This window comes from Gossypium raimondii, chromosome 12, assembly GCF_025698545.1.
Source record: "Gossypium raimondii isolate GPD5lz chromosome 12, ASM2569854v1, whole genome shotgun sequence".
NCBI lineage: Eukaryota > Viridiplantae > Streptophyta > Magnoliopsida > Malvales > Malvaceae > Gossypium > Gossypium raimondii.
In genome coordinates this window covers 30,237,912-30,258,096 of record NC_068576.1, presented here as the reverse complement: position 1 = coordinate 30,258,096, position 20,185 = coordinate 30,237,912, and the positions used below count along the sequence as shown (strand labels likewise).

The window sequence follows — 20,185 nt, the reverse complement described above, 5'->3', positions numbered from 1 at the left end:
TAAAAGTATTAAGCTTGTTAAGAAATATATAATGTGTCATGCAGAAACTTCTTTAGGAATTTATGGAACTATAACCAGAAAAGCATTGATGTCTTGGTTACCATCTTTCTTTTAAAAGAAATCATTTTTTAAAAGCCAATCCTTACAGTTGGGATTAGGCATGAGAATCTTGTGAGTAATGACTGTTGTTTTGGCTGTAATATGATCAATATCTATTCTATTATATCAGTTTTTAGTTGTATCACTTGTGCAATTATTACGCTTTCTAATTGTTAGTTTAATAAAAGTTTGTTTTTGATTCATGAATGTTTCTTCATTCACTGGGAATTTCATGTTCTCAGGTTGAGCTTCTTATTCTTTCACACCATTTCTACAAATCATCAGCATGCCTTGATGGGGTTGATGTTCTTGTAGCCCTTGCTGCAACCAGGGTTGAAGCTTATGTTTCCGAGGGTGATTTTGCATGTTTGGCTCGCTTGATAACTGGAGTCGGAAACTTCCATGCCCTTAATTTTATTCTTGGCATTCTCATAGAAAATGGTCAATTGGATCTACTTCTTCAGAAGTATTCCACTGCTGCAGACACAAATACTGGCACTGCTGAGGCTGTCAGAGGATTTCGAATGGCTGTTCTGACGTCTTTGAAGCATTTTAATCCTTATGACCTTGATGCATTTGCTATGGTTAGTATATGCATGTTTGACTTAAATGCTATCTGTTTTATTCTAGGCAATCAATATGTTCTTTTGGAAGGAATTGTTAAGTTTAGGAATATACATCATATATTCATTTCTTTTGGAAGGACTAACTGGTTACGGTTTTTTTTTTTTTTTGACCAAACCTGGTTAAGGTTTCTTTTCAAAGACTAAGGCTTTATTTGGATGGGGGGCCTCCGTGCCTCCCACATTTCCTTCCCCAAAATACTTATTGATATTTTAACACTTTAAAATAAATTTAGGAATCGAGTTTAAAGCTCCGTATTCATTTAGTAAGATCATAACTCCCCCTTGGACTTACGGAAATCTTATTGAAGCCCAGCCTGAAGCTGGTCTGGCTTGCTGACCTGAGAAGGTTATTAGGTCCCTGAACAGGTCCATCTAGGGGATCATATTTGATGTTATGTAATTATGGGCCACTCTACTGGCTTGGAATTAGGTTGATGGTTATTTTGTATGTTCTCTCACTGATTCCATCCAGTTCTTAGTTAAAGATATTCTACGGACGTCGTTTAGGCTTCTGTGAAATACTTTTATTTCATTTTTCCACGTTCATATACTGCAAACAAGTTGGACTATTCATCAGTTTCCTTCTGTCATGCTTTTCTTATTTGCAGGTTTATAATCATTTTGACATGAAGCATGAAACAGCTTCTCTGCTGGAGTCACGAGCAGAGCAAGCTTCCCTGCAGTGGTTTGAATGCTATGACAGAGACCAGAATGAAGATCTCCTGGAATCAATGCGCTATTTCATTGAAGCTGCTGAAGTTCACTCTTCAATTGATGCTGGCAACAAAACACGCAGGGCTTGTGCCCAGGCTTCTCTTGTCTCGCTTCAAATACGCATTCCGGATTCTAAATGGCTCAACCTATCTGAAACCAATGCTAGGCGAGCTCTAGTTGAGCAATCTCGATTCCAAGAGGCTCTTATTGTTGCAGAAGCCTATGGTCTTAATCAGCCGACAGAATGGGCCCTAGTCCTTTGGAATCAGATGCTCAATCCAGAACTCACAGAAGAGTTTGTGGCTGAATTTGTGGCTGTGCTTCCACTTCAGCCATCTATGCTTAGCGAACTGGCAAGATTCTACAGGGCCGAGGTAGCTGCCAGAGGTGATCAATCTCAATTCTCGGTTTGGCTCACTGGAGGAGGGTTACCAGCAGAATGGGCCAAATACCTTGGGAGATCATTTAGATGCTTGTTGAAGAGGACTAGGGATCTGCGGCTACGGTTGCAACTGGCTACTTCAGCTACTGGGTTTGCTGATGTGGTGGATGCCTGCATGAAGGCCTTGGATCGGGTTCCTGATACTGCAGCACCACTTGTCTTGAGGAAAGGGCATGGTGGGGCTTACCTCCCACTAATGTGAGACAGATTTTTGATCCTCTTGAAGAATATGATTTTTTTGGCTGAGCCTGATGATTATTCTGATGGCTAAGAGCCATAATGATTGATAGGACAGTGATGCTCATTGAACTGACGACAGTTTCCTGGTATTGCCGCTTACGATCTTTATCGAAGAACATGTGATATCGGTAAGATATGGAAGTTGTCGAAGAGCTGCTGGAGCTTGAGGAGTTCTTTATATTATATACACATGATCGGACAAACTCAGAGCTAGGAGGCGGAAAAAGAAAAGATGGAAAGAGTATTTTTTTTTAAGAAATTTAGATTAGGGGTTGCATTGCAATCAAAATGTTGTATAATGCTTTGTTTCATATGTTCCATTTTTTTTCTATTTCGTAGAACTATCTTGTATCGAATTAGCAGGAAATTACAGCAGGTTGGAGATGCCATTGGCAATGGATGAATATTTTAGGGTCCATATAACCATTCCTGTAAGACTAAGAGATGTATAGTTTGTTCATTCTTTTTGAAATATTATAGTTTTTTGCCAATTCCTTTTGCTTTCCATCAAAATAACATTCTTAGAGGTTCAACAGATCCAATGTAAAATTGGTTTAATTCATGTTTGTTGAAGTATATTTGTTTTTCTAATTTAATAATTAATTTTTTTTACCCATTTTGAGTAATAAAGTATGGCCAATTTACCAATAAAAGTTTAATTTTTTATAAATTTATCGAAATGGGCCTGATATTTTATTATTTACCGGAATGGGTTATTTTTTGGGAAATCGCGTTCACATCAGCGCGATGTCAGGGGACGTGCCAAAAAATCGCGTCCACGTCAGCGCGCTTTGCTAACGTGGCAACAAATCGCGTCCACGAGGGGCGATTTGTTGCCACGTCATCAAAGCGCGCTGACGTGGCCGCGATTTCCTGACGTAGCGCGTTACCGGGGACGCGATTTGCCCGTTTTTCCCACGTTAGGTTTTTGGATTTTAGGGTTTAGGGTTTAGGGTTTAGGGTTTTTAGGATTCTACAATAATTTCGAGTTGACGTTTCTGAGCAAATAGTATAAAATCGCTTCTAGCCGAATGCTGTTTGATAAGAATTTGTGAAATCACGGCCTCGTGGACGGTCCTGGAAGAAATAATTTCGGGCTGACGTTTCTGAGCAAATAATATAAAATCACTTCTAACAGGATGCTATTTGAGAAGAATTTGTGAAATCGCGCCCTGCGCTTTTGCTACAGTAGGTCCTGGAAGAAATAATTTCGGGTTGACGTTTCTGAGCAAATAATATAAAATCGCTTCTAGCAGGATGCTATTTGAGAAGAATTTGTGAAATCGCGCCCTCGTGGACGCGCTTTTGTTACAGTAGGTCCTGGAAATTGAGAGGAAATTTGAGAGAGGATTAGTTTGTGAAAAAAAGGGGTGGGGGTATTTATAGTTTTTTTTGACCGTTGCACTGTTCACGCGCGGGGCAAGTTGCGACCACGTCAGAGCGCTTTGCTAACGTGGCAACAAATCGCCCCCTCGTGGACGCGATTTGTTGCCACGTCATCAAAGCGCTCTGACATGGCCGCGATTTCCTAGCACGTCCTCTGACATCGCGCTGACATGGACGCGATTTTCCGGAAAAGGCCCATTCCGGTAAATAATAAAATACCGGACCTATTTCGATAATTAAAAAAAGGCTTTTTTTGGTAAATTGTCCATAAAGTATAGCAAGTTCCACCCATTAAATCATGCCGCCTATAAAAAAAAAACATATTATTAATAAATTAGTGTTCACTCTTGAGAAAGAAATCATTAGGGTTTTCAAATTCTTCATCTTTGCTTGCTATGTTTTTTCTTTTTGACTTTCAGAGTTGGTGTTGCGTAGGGTGGTCCAGTGGGTTGGGTAACCAATTAAATTACGAGATATCTTATGTCGAAACCATTTTTATTTTTGGAAAAAAAAACAAAAACAAAAATTAGTTGTCGATGAAAATTTGGAGTCGCCATCAATCTTTTATTAAGGTGTGATTGGATCACCTAAAACGACTTTGGTCTACGAGTTTTTAGAAAAACGGGTTTGGGAGTCAGTTTCGTTCGAGGAAGGATTAGCAGCCTCGTAATGCCCAAAAAATTGGTACCTAGTTGATTAATTAGTATTTTAATGTCGAGAGTTGAAAAATATGATTTTTAGTGAAAATTAAAAATACGTCAATTATTAAGACTTTTCTCATTTCAAAAAAAAAAAGAAAATACCACACCCAATGCGTTAGGGCATGATACTCTACTTCTCCAAAATGAGTTTGTCCAAAATACTTATGAAATAAAATTTAAGAGAATATTCATTTGTTTAAAATTTATAAAGAAATCGCGGCCCAATACGTTAGGGCACAATTTCTCAAAATTCTAAGCATCGAATATTTCCTTTATTGTTTTTTTAAAAAATCTTTATCTCGAGAAATCAACGCGTCACATCCAATACGTTAGGACACCACATGTTGAATCCCCGATGACAAGCTTGATTTTGTTTGATTAAAGAGCAATTCTCGATTGTTAGATTTTACGAAGAAAATCGGAACCCAATACGTTAGGGCTCAATTTCCTTGAAAATCCTAAATACGAGTATTATCTCTATTTTGAAAATTTTCTATTTTAAAATCGAGTAAAAAGATTATGTAATATTAGGTTGAATGCATGTATAAATGCCGATGTAACAAATAATGATAATGAATACAACAATGGCATAGAAATAATATAAACAAATAAATAAACGAAACTAATATACATAAGAAAGAAAATAATCAATGACATGCAAAGTAAAACGAGCAAGATAAAATAATGTAAATGAAAACACAAAATAATAAACAAATAAAAGAAATAAACAAAAAAATATAAAGAATAAAAGGTACATAATATATACATTGAAATTATGAAAAAATATAAAATTTTAGATTATAAACTTATATAAACAAAAGTCATAATGTATTTAAGAAAATAAATAATAAATAATAAATAATAAATAAATATGTATATATAAATTATAAAATACGTGTTAAAATTATAAGCATGTATTTAAGCATTTACGAAAATAAAAAACATAGGTATATATATATATATATAAATATTCATTAGGAAAAAATATATATATGTACACATAAAGTATATTAAAATAATTAAATAATATCTACATTATCAAAATTAATAAAAAATATGTGTATATATATATATATAAATATGAGAAAATATTAGTTTTAAAAAATATAAATGTACATAAAAAAATATACATATATATATATTTAAAAAAAATAATTACATATAAAAAGTTACGAAATAAAATAAAAATAATTAAATTATTAGAATTAATTAATTTTAAGAAAAAAATTAAAAAAAACCTAAATTGAACTGCAATTAAAAAGTCTGGGTTAAACCCGCAAATAAATAGAACCCAAAGGACTAAATTGAAACGCGAATTACATAGAGGGGCTGGAAGGGAAATTTTCCCTTCTCCAAAACGGCGTCGTTCAAGTAGGGCTAAATTGAAATTGAAAATAAATTAAAGGGTGAATTAGAAAATAAAAGACCTAATTGTAAAATATTAAAAAGGCGGAGGGGATAAAAGCGCAATTTACCCCTCCGCTCAAAAAACAGGCGGATCCTAGGCCGGGTCGGGTCGGAGTCGGGTCGGCCTCCCCAAAACGATGCCATTTTGGGCGTCTGGGGCTTCTCCCAAAACGGTACCATTTTGGTACCCTATAAAAGCCCTAAACTTTCGAAAAAAAATCATTTTAAGCCATCCCTTTTAAAAACAAACTTTCAGAAAAAGCTCTCCCCTCTTTTACCGTCTGGCCAGGGTCCGGGCATCGGCCACCGCGCTGGACGTTGGTCTCCGACGCCGACACCGCCGTCTGCGGTGGCTGAAAAAGGGAAAAACGTCCTTTTGGCTCTCTCGACCCTTCCAAGCTCGGATCTGGGCTCAAAATCCTCAAGAAACAACAAAAATACCCTTTAAACCCTAAAAAACCTTTTGGCTTCCGGTCATCGGTCATCGGGGGTGACTCCCTCAATCGTGTAGGCAAGGTATGACCTGTACACAGGTATTCTCAAACCCTCTTTTCGTCTTTTATTTTTATTCTTTTTATACGTTTGTAATAAAATGCGAAAAGAAAATAATAAAAAACAGCAGTTCGAAAAAAACTTCAACCTTTGGATTTCCAATTGACTCTCTGTTTGCGCTGTGAAATTGCTTGTATTATTATTTGATTTTTTTCGGGGCCCTAATTATAGTGTTTTGAGTTTGCTTTTATAGCAAACAATGAAACAAAAAAAGTAAACAAAATCTTCGGGTATCTTGCTTGATTCGTGATTTCAAAGATTTTTCTTGCCCTATTCTGTCTTGTTTCCTTCCTTGTTGTGCAGGTATGGACGTGGCTCGTGCGAATCTTGCGGATCTTGCAGACTAGCTGGCTGCGGCGCGAGTTCTCCCCAGAAACCCTAGAGTTTCTACCACTGTTTTGGGCCACCAGATTTGGGCCTCTGCTTTATTTCAATTTGGGCCATGTATTCTGGGCCAATTATTTGTTTTGGATTCGACCTTGTAAAAAAACAAACTGGACTTTTTTATTTTTTATTTATAAAAGGGCAGGGTAAAATTTAGGTATTACAGCTGCCCCTCTTTGCTCGTTATAGTGTGACGGGAACAGAGCAAAGACTTTAAAAATGCCAAATTTTGCCCGGTCGTGCTAGCTTTTGGTACTCTTCTTCTTCACGTAGCCTCATTCCTTCCTATTGCATCTTCAGAGGTATAGGAACTAGTGCTTCAATCTAGTCCAGTGTAATGTCAGGGAGATAGGATTTGTACGTTGGGTCTGCTGTGACTTAAAGATGAATTTGATGCGACATGCCTTACTGTAATTTCAGAGAGATAAGATCTGTTATTTTAATCCGCTCCGCTGTAACCTCAGGGAGATAAGATTATTGGCTTTAATCTGCTCCACTGTAACCCCAGGGAGATGAGATTTGCCATCTTCAGTCTGCCCACTGCTATTTCAGGGGGATAAGACCTGCTTACTCAGTCTGCTCTACCGTAACCTCAGGGGGATAAGACTTGATGCGATCTGCTCTACTGCAACTTCAGAGAGATAAGATCTGTTATTTTAATCTGTTCCGCTGTAACCTTAGGGAGATAGGATTATTGGCTTTGGTCTGCTCCACTGCAACCTCAGGGAGATAAGACCTAATGCGATCTACTCTACTGCAGCTTCAGAGAGATAAGATCTTTTATTTTAATCCACTCCACTGCAACTTCAAGGAGATAGAATTACTGGCCTCAATCTGCTCCACTACTGCTTAGGGAGATAAGATCTGCCATCTTCGATCTGCTCCACTACTGCTTAGGGAGATAAGATCTGTAGTTCTCCGGTCTACTCCGCTGCTGCTCAGGGAGATAAGACCTAATGCGATCTACTCTACTGCAACTTTAGAGAGATAAGATCTTTTATTTTAATCCACTCCACTGCAACTTCAGGGAGATAGGATTACTAGCCTCAATCTGCTCTACTACTGCTTAGGGAGATAAGATCTGCCATCTTCGATCTGCTCCACTACTGCTTAGGGAGATAAGATCTGTAGTTCTTCGGTCTGCTCCGCTGCTGCTCAGGGAGATAAGACCTGATGCGATCTACTCTACTGCAACTTCAGAGAGATAAGATATTTTATTTTCAACCTACTCCACTGCTGCTCAGGGAGACAAGGCTGGGGTCTTTGATCTGCTTCATTGCCAGTACAGGAAGGCAAGATTTGCTATCTTTAACCTGCTCCGCTGCCACTGAGGGAGGCAAGGCTGGTGTCTTTGATCTGCTTCGCTGCTGGTATAGGAAGGCAAGATCTACAATCTTCAACCTACTCCACTGCCACTGAGGGAGGCAAGGCTAGTGTCTTCGATCTGCTTCGCTGTCAATACAGGAAGGCAAGATCAGCTATTTTCAACCTACTCCGCTGCAACCCAGAGAGGCAAGGCTGGTGTCTTTGATCTGCTTCGCTGCCGGTACAGAAAGGCAAGATCTGCTATCTTTAACCTGCTTCGCTGCCACTGAGGGAGGCAAGGCTAGTGTCTTTGATCTGCTTCGCTGTCAGTACAGAAAGGCAACATCTGATATTTTCAACTTGCTCCGCTGCAACCCAGGGAGGCAAGGCTGGTGTCTTTGATATGCTTCGCTGCCGGTACAGGAAGGCAAGATCTGCTATCTTCACTGATTTGTTCTCTGGGGAACATGACCTGTATAATGCATTTTATGAACCTAATTGTGCCTAGAGATTAGGATGTCATGATCAGAATGAATCAAATGCTCCTAACTAGACGTGTATGAATGATGTTTGCATGAATGCAGAGTGTTATTATTTTTTTTTGAGAATGATCCTTTTTAATGCTTAGGTTGTCATTACTCGCTGTTCATTAAGGCTTTAACGTCGACACGTCAGAACGCCAATTTATTCGACTGGTATTTCCAAAGAAATACTCAAAGATTGCCCCCACTGTAATCCTCCAGATTCAATCCACTGGACATAAAATTCGTACCATCTTCCTCCCACTGATACCCAAGGGCAGAAAGATCTGGCCTTTTCTCAATCCTTTGCTATACAATTTAAGGAAATAGAATGTGAAATTCTTTGGTCATTTACACCATTCACAGGGTGCCATACCAAATGTCTATGCATAAATGAAAGATTCTATTCTCCGAGAAAACCTCTTCTTATCACTCGGTGATCATTTCTTATTTGTTCATTGAAGCCTTGTCACCAACACCGCATCTTGTCATTTTGTTCAATCAATGTTTGGACAACAAAATCCGATAGGATAGTCTTAATTTAGACTTTTCCTTCTTAGACATTTCAACCTTTAAACTTGGTGTGTTCTAAACAATTATCCTGTTTCAGGTTCCTATATTATTTAGAAACTTCTAGAGTAATATACAAAACTTCCCTTGTGAAAGTTTTATTAGTCCATTAATCATTATTCCAATGCAACATGCTTGCACAAAGGTCATAACAATGGATGAGAATACAATTGGTTCTGAGCATAGATCGAAAGGAATAGATTATCAAAAATAGTAAATAAGGATAAGAAAGAAATTGATTGGGAATGTGTATCTCAAAAAAGAATGAAGTATTCCAAGAATAACAAATTCAATATAAAAATTAGATGCCCCAGATATCGCAGCTTGAACTTCTCTACACAAACTTTTTGAGTTTGACATGTGTTTAGGAGATCTACAGTACTCTGTCGATGTCCCAAGATATCGTCTACCTTTTCCTATTGATTCAGGTATAGCAAGATCACCACATGCCCCAATCTGGTCAAAATTCGAGTTGCTCCGATCACCTCGTGCCTCATTCTGATCAATATTTGAGCAGCCCTTTTTTGGGTTTTCAACTCAAATCCCCTTTGGTCTATGGTGCTCTTTGCGGGTTTTCACCCTAGCCTCTCCATTTTTCATTTTCATTTTTTCCATCATTCTTTTTTTTTACGACTCAAAGTGCCCCTTGCGGGTTTTCACCTTAGTTCTTTCTCCTACTTTAAGCGAAGTGTTTCTTGACTGAATCTGAGTTGACAGGATTAGGCAATCAGTGCTCATTTGGAAAAGGTCTTCCTTACAACATAAGGACCTTCCCAATTTGGCATTAATTTCCCTCTAAAATGCCTTCGTAGAGGAATGATCTTTTCCAACAACCAGCCTTCTCGTGGAATTCTCTAAGATGACCCTGTTTATTATGGGCTTGTATCATTTATTTCTGGTACATTTGACCCTGATAAATAGCTTTTAACCCTTTTCCTAGGTTCAACTGATCACATCGTGATTGGATCCATTCTATTTCATCCCACTTTAGCTCAACTAATACCTGGAGAGAGGGGATTTCAATAGGTAAAAACTACCTCAATCCCATAAACCAAAGAGAAAGGTGTTGCCTCGGTGAACGTCTTGATAGATGTTCGACGAGCAAGGAGGGCAAAATGGTAATTTCTCATGCCAGTCATTGCCAGTCTGAGTCATTTTGCTTCGATGTTTTTTATATTCACCTCTAGGAAATTTAGTGATGAATCGTGGTGTCTGATTTTGAATTGATTATAGACCTCAGCTGTCGTGCTATTGTTCAAGCTCAACGCATTATCCAATGTAATCTTCTCTGAAATTCTATATCGACATATGATGATATTGGTGTATAAAGCAGCCTTTACCTGTTTGCTGAAGTAATTAATGATCTCAAAACGAAGCAATGCCCATAAGAAACCTTCGATGATGATGACGTCCGTGCCCCATTTTGCTCAAAATTTGAGTCGCCCTTTTCGAGTTTTCATCTCCAATCCACCTTAGCGCCCTTTGCGGGTTTTCTCCTTGACCTTTTCTTTTTCTTTTTTTTGATTTGGATGACTTTTATTTTGACTTTGATTTGTTTTATTTTTTCTCTTTTCTTTTCTTTTTCTCCTTTTTCTTCTTTTTTTATTGAATCTGAGCTCATAGGGTTAGGCAAGTCCTTGTTACCCCTTTCGAAAAATCTTATTTGATATCGGATTTCTTTCATAGAGCCTCTTGGGGCGAAACTACGACAGAAAACATTGGATCTTCCTCTTCAATCAGGATAAAATCCAACAAGACTTGAAGAGATGGAAACTCGACTTCAAATGGCAAAGCTATGCTGAGTCAACTACAAAGGCATTGCCCCGGCAAAGAATTTTCATTACATCGTTCTTACTGCGAATTTCTGACATCGTGCTGTTATGCAGATTTCATTATCATCGCTTGACCTGGGTATATCCTAGTATGATCATACAAAGACATCTTTGAACACTAGAAGTAACCCAACAAGGTTTTGCTTCGTCTTGGCAGTCAGGTCAATTCTAATCTTCACCCAGCTTACAATTTCTAATGATTCCTTGTGAGTTAGGCTCTGTCTATCCCATCCTCAACAAGTCTGGAAATAGGCTACAATCTATGTCATCTTCAAAGTCATGAGATCCCTCTAAACACATGCCTTGCTCAAAAGAAAATTCTGAGTCTGCAGCCGCATCACTCATGTCGTTTGATATCTAGGGATCTATTGTAGGTACGAAAGAATATACAAAAATGTATGAATTTAAGAGTAATTATTTGTACAGTATGATTATGAATGAAAGATTGATTTGGAAGAAAATCCAAAAGAATGAAAGAATAATTATTCAAAAAGAATGAAAAAAATATTGGCTCAAAAATGAATGTAAAGTTGTATTTTATTAGAATAATGACGTTCAGACATGAGCCTATTTCACAAAGGAATTTCTATAATTTTCAGGCTAAAAACAACAAAAATGTTCTGAACATTACTCTAAATAAGCTCTAAAAACATAGGTATTTCTTCCGCAGTTCAATTACTTAGAACACTCCCAGATTTATAAGGGCGGATATCTAACAAGGTCCCCCCTTTCATTTGTGTCTTCCTATATGTCATTGATGTGAACGTTTCTTTTAACTCCTTCATAGAACTTTATTTTTATTGTCCATTGTATTTTGTTGGATCTTAGCTAACGCTCTTGTAGCAGTAGTTGGTCCTACCTCTCCCTTTGGAGCTGTTCAGGTCTTTCGAATCTTTGGTCCATTATTAGTTTTTGATTGAGTACCGTAGCGGTGTTTGGTAGGTTGGTTGGTTTCCAGATGAACTGAGGAATGATTTAAATTAATCAGAATCTTTTAATATTTTTTAATGCATATGAATGCAATGCATGGAATGAATGCAAAAAGGCGTCAATTTTGATTAAATTCCATTTAAGAAAACTTTACTAGAAAATAAATTTCTTTACATAAAGTGAATTAGAAATAAGGCTTTGCCCTACTACTCAAGATTCTAATCTTCCTAAGTAACAAAGCTAACTCTTGCCCCCGATTTGATTCTAATTCATACTTCACACTCAGCATGTCAGCCTGTACTGCTAAAGTCTGTATGTGATCAGCTACATCTCGAATCTGGACCACAACTTCCTCCATAATATGATCTCTGCTCCAAACTTGATTCTGAAAGTAGTAGAGCTGTTCATTATTACGACTTTCATTTGCTTCCAAGTACTTGATCTGGATCTCACAATTTTGCAACGCCGTTTCTAGTTCTTCTATTCTTTTCTTCATTTCTTCAGTCTTGCTCAAGCTTGCTTTCAACTCTATTGCGGAATTTTGATTTTGATATTGACGAAGAGCTCTTTCCAACTTGGTCACCCTATCCTTTAATTCACCTTTTTCTTTTTGGCTATCTGACAAACTCTTTTCTAAGGCCTCGTTTCGCATTTGCATCGCTTGGAATTTTCGTTCCCATCTATCGACTTTGTCCTTTTCTTCTCGAATTTCTTCACACCACTGTTCTGAAGTTTTTCCCAGCCTGGCAGTTCTTATTGATAGACGCAACTTTTTATAATTTGTCTTCAGACTATCCAACTCCTCCTCAGCCTTGTTCTTCCCTTTCCTTAATTTCTCAGTTTCGAGCTTCTAAACGTCTATGTCTAATCTCAAGTTCATCTTTTCTTCCTCCATTTGTTTTATTTTCTTTTCTAAATCCGCATTTCTTCTTTCAAAATCTTGTCTTATGATTTCCAATTCAGAAGGGATGAATCGCAGATGTTCCTCTATTGACTGGCCATTTTCCTGACTTACCTTGGGTATGTTGTCGTTGATTCTCCTAACCCACCATTTGTTAGACTTAGGGGTTGTCATCGGACCCACAACTAACCTCTTCATTCGGTGAGTCTGTTTCCACGCACTAGATATCTCGTGAATATTCTTTCTATAGCCATCATCTTTGTACAAAAATTCACAATCAGCTATCCCTTGGGTTGCGGGTATAAATTGCCTTGACCTATACTGCCTTAGCACCAATAATGGGGCATATCCAACAGCTCCCCAAATTCCAAGCAGTGGAACCCAATCGAAATTACCACACCTATACAGGATATCATTTGGAAGCAACCAAGGAGCTCTCCACTCGACGTCCTCCTCTTGAAGATTCTGAAGAATTGCCATCCACTTCTCCTCCGAAATGTCGTCTCTCCTTGGTGTGGCTACAATCTCTTTTAGTGGCGAATAATTTTCGGAGAAAACCCGATACGAAACCTTGTCAACCTTCCAAAAGTGATTGTGAAACCATGCGAGTAGGAGCTGTGCACATCCAATGAATCTCCCATCTCCCGCTTTTCGGCATGCACTCAATGACCTGAAGGTTTCTGCCAAAATTGCCAGAATTGGTGTAACCCTCTTATCAAGCCGGTCGAATAAATCAGTGACTGCTTCACAAACATGCCCCAAGGCTTTGGGGAAGACAACCAAGCCATATATACTTAGAGCAAAGACATCTACCCTCTTCCTCACGTCTGGGTGTGTTAGAATTGCATCTTTCAAACTCTTCCAAGGAATGCACTTACTATCCCCCTTTTGCTTAATCCGTGCAGCAACCCACTGCTCACTCATCCTTGTTATATTCATCAGCTTCTTTGAAAAGGTTGGCACATTTATCGCTCTTGAGTAGACCCTGTCTGCTTGGAACTTTAAATATCGGAGTAAAGCCACATATTCCTCTATCGTAGGCACCAAATCGACCTTCCCAAAAGTGAAGCAGCTGTAAGCAGGATTCCAAAACTGGGCAAGGGCTCGAAAGAAGTGCTTATCTACTTTCACATCAAGCAAATAAGGAAAATCCCTATAATTATTATAAAAAAGCTGTCTAACCTCGTCATTCCATTGATCCCAGATTTCCTTCAATTCTTGCAGACTGTTTTGAGTTACACTAATACGAGTAAAATCCCATAATTTTGATACATATCCATCAGCCAAACTATCGCCTTTCTCTCGCTGCATTGTTTCAGACCAAGTTCGGACAGCCGCATTATCCTCCACTTTATTAAGAAACCCTTTTTCCATGATAAGCTTTCTATCTAGCAACTGAATGTGAACCGATGCCTTTTATAATGAAATGAAATGCCATGTCATGCAATCAAAATAAAACACAAAAAAGGTCAGTATCATATAAATATAATTAAGAAATAGTAAAACTCCTATTTGGATATCTACTAGGGTTCAGTGTAGCTCTACCTAGGGTGGGTTCCTAAGGTTCATTATATGAGGTTCAGCTTCTAGGGAAAAGGTACCCGAACCAGTAGATTCCTTGATCCTCACCCATTATAGGCTCATATAGATCGAGTTCGGTTCAGGGGAATACATTTTCCCTATGACTATACGGAGATGAAGATCTCACGAAGGCATAGGTACCGATGTATTTCGAAAGTGATCCACTATCCTATACGGAGGTGAAAACCTCACGAAGGAATAGTTTCTCACTCCCACTTAGAAGGGTAAAATCATTCAACTCATGTAATATATAATGCAAAAATCAATTAAGCAAGAAAATAATGAATGCAAATGGATCTCATGAATTTAAAATTTATTTTCTCGACCTTAAGACATAAATTAATCAACTTTGTGGCTCAACTCTCTTATTTTTTTTTTAAAATTCCCCAATGGAGTCGTCAAGCTGTCGAAACCATTTTTATTTTTGGAAAAAAAACAAAAACAAAAATTAGTCGTCGATGAAAATTTGGAGTCGCCACCAATCTTTTATTAAGGTGTGATTGGATCACCTAAAACGACTTTGGTCTACGAGTTTTTAGAAAAAACGGGTTTGGGAGTCAGTTTCGTTCGAGGAAGGATTAGTAGCCTCGTAACGCCCAAAAAATTGCTACCTAGTTCATTAATTAGTATTTTAAAGTCGAGAGTTGAAAAATATGATTTTTAGTGAAAATTAAAAATGCGTCAATTATTAAGACTTTTCTCATTTCAAAAAAAAGAAAATATCACACCCAATGCGTTAGGGCATGATACTCTACTTCTCCAAAATGAGTTTGTCCAAAATACTTATGAAATAAAATTTAAGAGAATATTCATTTGTTTAAATTTTATAAGGAAATCGCGGCCCAATATGTTAGGGCACAATTTCTCAAAATTCTAAGCATCGAATATTTCCTTTATTTTTTTTAAAAAAATCTTTATCTCGAGAAATCAACGATTCACATCCAATACGTTAGGACACCACATGTTGAATCCCCGATGACAAGCTTGATTTTGTTTGATTAAAGAGCAATTCTCGATTGTTAGATTTTACGAAGAAAATCGGAACCCAATACGTTAGGGCTCAATTTCCTTGAAAATCCTAAATACGAGTATTATCTCTATTTTGAAAATTTTCTATTTTTCAAATTGAGTAAAAATATGATGTAATATTAGGTTGAATGCATGTATAAATGCCGATGTAACAAATAATGATAATGAATACAACAATGGCATAGAAATAATATAAACAAATAAATAAACGAAACTAATATACATAAGAAAGAAAATAATCGATGTCATGCAAAGTAAAACGAGCAAGATAAAATAATGTAAATGAAAACACAAAATAATAAACAAATAAAAGAAATAAACAAAAAATATAAAGAATAAAAGGTACATAATATATACATTGAAATTATGAAAAAATATAAAATTTTAGATTATAAACTTATATAAACAAAAGTCATATTGTATTTAAGAAAATAAACAATAAATAAATAAATAAATATGTATATATAAATTATAAAATACGTGTTAAAAATATAAGCATGTTTTTAAGCATTTACGAAAATAAAAAACATAGGTATATATATATATAAATATTCATTAGGAAAAAAATATATATGTACACATAAAGTATATTAAAATAATTAAATAATATGTACATTATCAAAATTAATAAAAAATATGTATATATATATATATATATATAAATATGAGAATATATATATATATAATGCATGTATAAATGTCATTTGTAACAAATAATGATAATGAATACAACAATGGCATAGAAATAATATAAACAAATAAATAATCAAACTAATATACATAAGAGAGAAAATAATCAATGACATGCAAAGTAAAACGAGCAAGATAAAATAATGTAAATGAAAACACAAAATAATAAAAAATATAAAGAATAAAAGGTACATAATATATACATTGAAATTATGAAAAAATATAAAATTTTGGATTATAAACTTATATAAACAAAAGTCATAATGTATTTAAGAAAATAAAAAATATGTATATATAAATTATAAATACGTGTTAAAAATATAAGCATGTATTTAAGCATTTACGAAAATAAAAAAACATAGGTATATATATATAGATAAATATTCATTAGGAATATATATATATATATATATATACGTACACATAAAGTATATTAAAATAATTAAATAATATCTACATTATCAAAATTAATAAAAATATGTATATATATAAATATGAGAAAATATTAGTTTTAAAAAAATATAAATGTACATAAAAAAATATACATATATATAGATTTAAAAAAAAAATAATTACATATAAAAAGTTACAGAAATAAAAATAATAATAATTACATTATTAGAATTATTTAATTTTAAGAAAAAAATAAAAACAACTAAATTGAACTGCAATTAAAAAGTCTCGGGTAAATCCGCAAATAAATAGAGCCCAAAGGACTAAATTGAACACGCGAATTACATAGAGGCGCTGGAAGGGAAATTTTCCCTTCTCCTCCAAAACGACGTCGTTCAAGTAGGGCTAAATTGAAATTTAAAATAAATTAATGGGCGAATTAGAAAATAAAAGACCTAATTGTATAATATTAAAAAGGCAGAGGGGCTAAAAGCGCAATTTACCCGTCCGCTCAAAAAACATGCAGATCCTAGGCCGGGTCGGGTCGGAGTCAGGTCGGCCTCACTAAAACGATGCCGTTTTGGACGTGTGGGGCTTCTCCCAAAACGGTACCGTTTTGGTACCCTATAAAAGCCCTAAACTTTCCAAAAAAAATCATTTTAAGCCATCCCTTTTAAAAAAACTTTCAGAAAAAGCTTTCACCTCTCTTATCGTTTGGCCAGGGTCCGGGCATCGGCCACCGCACCGGACGCCGATCTTCGGCGCCGGCACCGCCATCTGTGGTGGCCGAAAAAGGGAAAAACGCCCTTTTGGCTCTCTCGACCCTTCCAAGCCCGCATCTGGGCTCAAAATCCTCAAGAAACAACAAAAATACCCTCTAAACCCTAGAATCCTTTTGGCTTTTGGTCACCGGTCATCGGGGGTGACTCCCTCAATCGTGTAGGTGACGTATGACCCGTACACAGGTATTCTCAAACCCTCTTTTCGTCTTTTATTTTTATTCTTTTTATACGTTTGTAATAAAATGCGAAAAGAAAATAATAAAAAAAAGCAGTTTGAAAAAAACTTCAACCTTTGGATTTCCGATTGACTCTCTGTTTGCGCTGTGAAATTGCTTGTTTTTTTATTTGATTTTTTTGGGGCCCTAATTACAGTGTTTTGAGTTTGCTTTTATAGCAAACAATGAAACAAAAAAAGTAAACAAAATCTTCGGGTATCTTGCTTGATTCGTGATTTCAAAGATTTTTCTTGCCCTATTCTACCTTGTTTCCTTCCTTGTTGTGCAAGTATGGACGTGGCTCGTGCGGATCTTACGGATCTTGCAGACTAGGTGGCTGCGGCACGAGTTCTCCCTAGAAACCCTAGAGTTTCTGCCACTGTTTTGGGCCACCAGATTTGGGCCTCTGCTTTATTTCAATTTGGGCCATGTATTCTGGGCCAATTATTTGTTTTGGATTCGACCTTGTAAAAAAAAAACTGGACTTTTTTATTTTTTATTTATAAAAGGGCCGGGTAAAATTTAGGTATTACATCTTAGATGAGGAAAGGCCTCCCATTTCCTGCTCAATTTGGGCTAACAAACATTCAATTCATGAAACAATCGATGAACGACTTTATAGGCCTAATTCACAAACCTTTAAACAAGCTCAATTTAGGAATGTGGGAGACAAATTAGTGTTGAATGGTTTTTCCTGGCTTTCTTTTTTAACAAGTTGTTTTGTGACCAATTAAGATATTTTTTTTAAAGAACAATTATGGGTGGTTTATAGGTTTTTTTGTTACATATGACTATTTCCCATCATAGGATCATTTCCACCATTACAACAGATATTGTACCACCAAAACTTGAGGAACACACGAGGCCACCAAACCAGGACTATAGACATATTTAATTAGCAAATCAAGGATGCCACGTGTCCGATAATAATTTTTTTTGGTTCTATCGTGTCCCATAAATTAATATAAACCCTCTCACAAGAAGGGCCATGTTTACCCCTCTCTCTCTCTCTCATTTGCTTCCTGAAAATCTCTACCCCATAGTATGGTTATTTGCCCAACATGGTGAATTTCATCACAATCTCCTCCATGTCACTTCTTAATATCAATAGTTTCAATCAAGGGAAGATGAAAGGATAATAGGGTGTATAGAATTTAAAAAAACCAATATTAATATAAAAATATTTTTTTATTTCTGAAATGTTTAAATAAGTTTTCTTGAGTTGGTTAGGTTTGACCCAAATGTGTTTTGGTGAGGGATTTTTGGGGTTGCAACATCTCTACTATGAAGTGGAACCAATAGTGTAATAATTTTCAATAAAAGATTGTTATAATTTAGAAAAAAAAACTAATTAGATATATTATTTTTATTTATACTATTATTGAAAGCAAAATAAGGCGACCGTTATTTAAAATTATTGTTTTGGGCTAGTTTTAAATTTAATTAGGGATATAGGTCGATTTTGTTGGAAAGCGTAACGTTGCCACCAACGGTTAAAAAAAATAAAAACCCCTAACGGTAACCTTTGTTTTACCCTATAAATGCCCCTCAAATTTCATTTTTTTATTCACATCCTTATCTAAACTTTCTCAATTCTCTCAAATTCTCTCAAACTCTCTCAACTCTCTCGTTTTTAATATTTTTTGTACTTTTATTTAAAAATATTATTTTTAATTATCTCGTTTTTATTCTTTTAAATCGATTTCTCACGGATGGCCTCCTACCTAATGCGCTTCGGTGACATGAATATTTTCGCCGCCCAATTAGTAATGGTAAGACCGAAATTTAAATTTCGTTAATTTTAATAATGTTAAATTTAATTTTTTTATTATAATTATATTTTTTGTGTGTAAATAGACGAATGGTCGTGTTTTGAAGGGCTTCATCCATAATATGGGAAAGCGTGCGATTCTTGAAATTTATGGCCACTTGCGAGCTACTGGATTCTTACATGTGTCTTACTTGTCCAGGGGTTGCAAAAATTTGCAACTAATCAACACATTGGTGGAAAGATGGAGGCTCGAAACACACTTTCCACATTCATTGTGGCGAGTGTACAATCACACTCGAAGATGTAGCGCTACAACTTAGTCTGCTAGTGGATGGGCTAGTCATCACGGGATTTAGGATTGTTTCGGACAAAGTGACCCTCTGTTGATCACTATTGGGGAAGGTATCGAACAAGTTTAAAGGTGGTCGAATATCGATGAACTGGTTGAAGTATAATTTCGATGAGCTCCCTGAAGACCCTCAAGACCGAATGGAGGAGGTGATACAATAATACGCCCGAGCATTCATCATGAGGTTAATCAAGGGCATTTTAATGCCCTACAAATCTTAAAATTTGGTACACGTAAGGTGGCTATTGCATCTAGTGGACTTCAATGACTGTGGGTAACTAAGTTGGGGATCTACTGTATAGTCCACGTTAGACAGAGAGATGTGTCGGGACACGAACCTGAGGTCGGCGTCGATCGGTGGTTCTTTGCTCCTGCTGCAGCTGTGGGCCTAGTGGTGACTACTGTTTTTACGTCTCAAAGTGACTGACCCATATATGTTCCCATTGGTGACGATGTAAACATCATTTATTAACAAATATGTAATTTGTACAATTACTATTATATGTTTCGACTAACATATTGCTTCTATATGTGGAATCATAGGTCGATCTATGTGAGACTGCCCGAGGTTCTAGAAGAGATTAGGCTATTGTTAGATCAATGGTCCGAAATCGAGGTTTACCTATTCTTTCGAACCTATATTAATTACGTAATGATTTGTAAAAAATTCATAAATAACTATATTTAAAATTTTGCTTATCAGTTTGAATGGATGCCGTATGCTGACACCGATGCCATATCCTATATCTTACCAAAAGTGTTGGG

General features: G+C 36.3%; 1 protein-coding gene across 1 annotated transcript in view; it reads left to right on the top strand.

The window, feature by feature from the left end:
* The window catches only part of LOC105763656 (uncharacterized), a 28,294-nt gene extending 25,682 nt beyond the window's left edge, over nucleotides 1-2,612 (top strand). The window contains exons 25-26 of the mRNA XM_012581947.2: nucleotides 342-683; nucleotides 1,334-2,612. Coding sequence (XP_012437401.1) covers nucleotides 342-683; nucleotides 1,334-2,083 — 1,092 coding nt within the window. The 3' untranslated portion in view covers nucleotides 2,084-2,612. The remainder of the gene's footprint in view (nucleotides 1-341; nucleotides 684-1,333) is intronic.
* Nucleotides 2,613-20,185: the final 17,573 nt, after the last annotated feature.